This window comes from the organism of the source record quoted next, unplaced genomic scaffold (genome assembly GCF_019419815.1).
Source record: "Pyrus x bretschneideri cultivar Hongxiangsu unplaced genomic scaffold, Pyrus_bretschneideri_v1 Contig41, whole genome shotgun sequence".
NCBI lineage: Eukaryota > Viridiplantae > Streptophyta > Magnoliopsida > Rosales > Rosaceae > Pyrus > Pyrus x bretschneideri.
Genome location: NW_025999735.1, coordinates 627566 through 632388, shown reverse-complemented (window position 1 = coordinate 632388; position 4823 = coordinate 627566). Strand labels below are relative to the sequence as shown.

The 4823-nt window shown below is 38.3% G+C and overlaps 1 protein-coding gene across 2 annotated transcripts; it reads right to left on the bottom strand.

Moving 5' to 3' along the window:
- Positions 1-597: 597 nt before the first annotated feature.
- LOC103933882 (phytoene synthase 2, chloroplastic) lies at positions 598-4340 on the bottom strand. 2 transcript variants are annotated; one of them, XM_009343583.3, is made up of 7 exons: positions 4136-4340; positions 3173-3750; positions 2985-3035; positions 2153-2325; positions 1600-1835; positions 1052-1244; positions 598-894 (listed from the first exon to the last, which is right to left on the bottom strand). In XM_009343583.3, exons 2-7 carry the CDS (start codon positions 3615-3617, stop codon positions 709-711), a joined length of 1284 nt encoding a protein of 427 aa, XP_009341858.2. In that variant the 5' UTR covers positions 3618-3750; positions 4136-4340; the 3' UTR covers positions 598-708. The 2 variants fall into 2 exon arrangements, with proteins under 2 accessions (XP_009341858.2, XP_009341859.2); XM_009343584.3 differs by having other exon boundaries at positions 3173-3709.
- Between the last annotated feature and the right edge of the window lie 483 nt (positions 4341-4823).

Genomic DNA, 4823 nt, shown 5'->3' with positions numbered 1-4823 from the left:
TATATTTTAGTTCTTCAATTTCATTTCGGGGTTTGTGTTGTTCATGCACTTCCCTTCCAACCTTTAAGACGGTACAGTTCCCATTTACCCACCCACACCTTATTGGCCCTTTTAATTCAATTTTTCTCCCTTGTTGGTATTTTACTATTTTTTATCCTTCCTTTTTGGTTAGGTTTTTTTTTTTTTTTTTTTTTAATCTTTCGACGAGTGTGGCATAGGTGGACTAAAATACATACCTTACTTTGCAAAAAATAAAGGTTCTTAACCGCACAAGTTACAAGTCTTATGCTCATTGCCCACACCCTTCACTATTTTAACATCAATATGGGTCGTACGGCAACTTGGATCTTTATGCTTCTATAGATATAACAGAAGAGATTTGTGTGGTCACGCAAAAGATCACGTAATCTCCCAAACACTCAACCAAAGAGAGTCCTTAGTCCATCCCGGGTCTACTTTCACAAAGATTCACTTGATTGTATGGGCATACACGTGACGTGATCCTCTAGGTAAAAATAAGAATTTCCCCCCTTGAAGGGGCCATTAAGATGTTAATTTACCACCAAACATCAACGGGTGCATAGCTTTGAACTGGAATAAATATAACCCTTCAGTTTTATAAATACAGGCTGCAACAATACAATTTATAATATACAAATTCTGCTTTTCAATCTCTATACATATAGAGGCAACTCCAGCATTTTGTTGTCAAAGATTGTATTTTCTAAGCTCTGGAGAGGTTCTTGAGGGGCGAATTATCGATTTAGTATATGCAATAGGCAAAGCAAGTAGTTTCTTAGCTTTGCTTACATAAGCCCTTCTTGTGAAGTTGTTGTAATCGTTAGCTTCTATCTCGTCCAGTATTTGGCGATATAGGAGTAGCGACGCCAATACCTGCAACGGTTGAATGTTTTGATCAGATGTTTTAGAAAAACTTGGACGGTTGATCGGATAGACACAATAATTTTTTGTGAAAGGTTAACTAGAACCAAGTAGGATCTAATATCTTCGTCAGTTTTTGTTTCATATTTACTAAACTTGTGAGGCTTACCGGCCATCTGCTGGCTTCACTCAATTCTGTCACTCCCTTCTCTGCCTCGTCGAAGAACATCCTTGCCCTCTTAATTTGATCCTTCATGAAACTCCTCCATTTGTCTGTGACCTTTCCAGCATATATATCAGCATCGGAGAGCCCTGCTTCTGCAAGCTCATCTTGGGGTAAATAAATTCTTCCTCTCCTTGCACTGCTCAAGAGAATGTTTGTCAGTGGGATACAAACTACAACATTAATGAAAGCGAGAGCTCCTACTACTAATATTGAGAGTAAGAGATCAAGAGAGAGTAAGAGAATGAAGTCTGTTATAAGATTCCATTTGCATCTCTGTCTCTTCTCTCGCTCTAATTCAACTAAAGTTAGAGAATCGTGTCTTGCAGTCTTATGTGACTTTCAAAAGCAAGCAGCTGAAGTATCAGACTTTGTCAGAGCTATCTTCAATTGAATATACCAGCTTACTCTATAGCTTTGGGCATTTTTGTTTCAACAATGTTGCTAACATGACTAAAATGTTCAGTTATAAATCGTTAATGTTGTATGCTTACTCCTCCCCAACATCACGGAGTATGTTTGTTAGCTGATTCGCAATTCCTAACGCCAAGGCAGCATTATATACACTCTCCGTTGTTGCTTGCGATTCAGTTGAAATGCCCATAACTGGAACACTCATTAATCCAACAGTTCCGGCAACATAATAGCAGTAAAGATATAGTTCATCGAAGTTTTGGTATCTTGACTTCCTGAGGTCCATTCTCATTCCTTCTATCATATCTTTGAATGGCTACAGAAAGAGCACAAGGTGGAGTCAGAACTCAGAAGTTAATCAAAAAGCAAAGCTTTCAATTAAATTCACAAGCTTTCCTGTTGTTTTGATTTAACTATCAATCAAATTGGAAAGGGAACTTTTCGGTGGATGAAAATGGATATGTATTAAACTTAAATGTTTCTTAGTTCCTTTTCACATTTCAAGATACAGTTTCAAAAGAAGAAAGATAAAAAGACAATTTGTATCACACATGCAAAAACGAAGTCTTTAAAGATGAAAGCAAAAAACTTAGGCCTTTTGACTTTATATAATCTTTGAGCAGTAATTCTAACCTGAATGTCAACCGGAAATTTGGTGACCGTATCTGACAAAGCAGCATCGAGCATATCAAATGGACGGCCTTGGAACAGATCGTCCAATCTCGATTCCCACCTATCTAAAGCTGTGGGTGTTATGTGTGAAGCATTAGGCCCATCAACAAGCTCATCCGTCCTCCTGCACCACACTGTATGTGCAAGAGATCATAAGGCAATATGTTTTGTCACTTGTGCTGAAATGAAGAGTAAGCATCCATGGCAAATATATGTTTCATAGAAAATGTATTATCTGAGAAGAACAGAAACGACTAATCTCCTGACCGCCTCTGTCATATGCTGCAGTACAATTTCTACTCCTCCCATTTCTCCTCTCAACCTCTTTTCTGTCCCTCTCTCCTCACAGACAGGAAGTACATTAAATTCGTTTCACATCGATGGTGGTGCATGGTGTTTTCGAAGTTTGAGAAGAAATTTTTGTAGCAATGCAGGCGTTCACATGTCGCAAGCAAATTATTCATTTAAGGAGAAAAGAAGAACATTACATGTTTTCATGGATCATTCAGATAGGACATGCGAAGGCTGGTCTTCAATAGTTAGAAGACGATGAATTTTCAAGACCTCTTGTCCTTAAATTGAATTTGAATTCAGACAAGTTGAAGATAATCAAATCATTCTTCGTAAACACAGATTCAGCGGACAAGTATGACTTTTATGATCTCACAGTTTCGCTCTCTGGTAAAGGTAATCTATCTACCAAATATATGGAATATATTTTGCTACCAAAAGGAATAAACGCTTCATTTAGGATTCAGTCCACAGTATCAGAATAACGGTTATAGTCACTCACCATATATTGCCCAGATGGCCCTTCTTCTTTCGGGCGTCATAAGGAGAGTACCTGAAAAGTGTAAAGCGAAAAAGAATTAGGTAACTCCAAAAGATTAGTAATCGCAGTCAGACCACTACTTTAGCTGCAAAGTTCAACCAATATGCCTTTAAACGGCCAAAATAAAAATTATGCAAGAGAGGACCAACCGAGGTAAAAGGTCTTGGCATACTCTGCACATACTTCTCCACATCGATCATAAGCTTTACTCAACAAGCTCAGATTCCCGGGAAGAATAATATCCGGCTTCACATCAAGATATCCATTAGACCTCAACTGCTTCTTAACCAAGGATGCCTGCTTCAGCACCACGTCATACACCTTCTGTTCCGACGAGACAGCTGATTCTCCAAGCGGGTTGGCCACCATGCTTAATAAAACTGGAAATTTGGCTTCACTCCCTAAACCAGACCCTCCTACTGATGAATACTTCACATCTGTGCTGAGAGAGCAAGATTTCCAATCCTGTTTCCCACCCATCTTTGCTCTAATCGAACTTCGATTCCCCAAAACAAACCTCGATGAATCTAAAATCCCATAGAATTTGAACACCTCGGTGTTGGGGGAAACAACCCAAACTAATGCCACAGACATGTTTGTTTCAACTTGAAAACACCAACCTCAGCCCACCAACCAAACAAACTCTAGCCAGATATGTCTTGTCGTCTTACACTTGTTTCTCAAACCTTAATTCACACAAAAACTCATTTCATTCAGTTTCGTCATCCTGTTTGAAAGCAAGGTATAAGCCCACAAAAATGGAGAAAAAAAAAACAGCCAAACAAGCTCTAACCACTTGATTCCTCACTCACCCAAAACACAAAAACAAAGGCTTTCTTATTAGGCTCCCGAATCCCTGTAACTCGATTTTAATCTCACTTTCTCCCTTAAAACTCAAACTTCGCCACTTAACTCCTGTAACTCGATCTTTGTTTCACTTGTAAATAAAAAAGCATTAACAACAACAACAACAACAACATAAATTGAAACTAAAATGGTCGACAACTTGACAAGCAAATAATCACTGAATGCCTGAAACAAATATTTGTAAGCAAAAAATGTGCCCACTTTTGTGGCATCAAGGAGGGGAAGTAGAACTATGGGTTCTTTACCTGTTTGTTGGGTTTGTTGGTTGCTGCTTTTGCTTAGAGACCCACTTCCACTGTCTACTTAAAGAAAAGGCAGCAGCAGCAGCTTCCAAAAAACCAAGTTCAAAGCGTCACCATCTTCCCCTAAAAAATACAAACTAACAACGGCCATTAAGACGTTTTCCTCCATAACCCGACACCTCACCTCTCCACTCTTCCAGACTCTCTCTCTCTCTCTAGATTCTCTCTCTCCAACTACAATGCGTTTGGTTCTTGACTTGTTTCTCTGTTTTCCAATTTCCTACAAAAATGTCTTTTCTTCTGGTTTTCTAATTTTTGTTTATATATTTTTAACCCTAAAACTGAGATTTTGCTGATTCATTTGTTTCTTGTTCACTCCCTCAAATCTTGGTTTTTTGGATTTGGTTTTTTTTTTTTTTTTTGGTATGCCAGTTGCAACCTTTTATCATACGAGAGGGGGCATGAAATAAAATGCTGCAAATGTTTCGTCCCTTTAAAGTTTCCTTCAATTTCAACTCGACCCGTTTGCAAGTTCGGGTTGACTTGGAAATTTTTTTTTTTAGAGTGCTGCTAGTTCCGCTGCTTGATTTATTTTTCCAACCACCTCATAGGCATTTATCATGAACATTTACATAAGTCCGTTTAATGAAACAAATGTGTGAATATGGTAGCACTTTTTTTTGAAGTATCT

Bases quoted from the DNA above. Each gene is read 5' to 3' on its own strand.
- LOC103933882 (XM_009343583.3), bottom strand. From the start codon at position 3,617: ATGTCTGTGGCATTAGTTTGGGTTGTTTCCCCCAACACCGAGGTGTTC. The intron at 2,326-2,984 runs GTGAGTGACTAT...TTGCACATACAG, and splicing joins GGCCATCTGGGCAATATATG to TGTGGTGCAGGAGGACGGAT. The intron at 1,836-2,152 runs GTTAGAATTACT...CTCTTTCTGTAG, and splicing joins AATTTCCGGTTGACATTCAG to CCATTCAAAGATATGATAGA.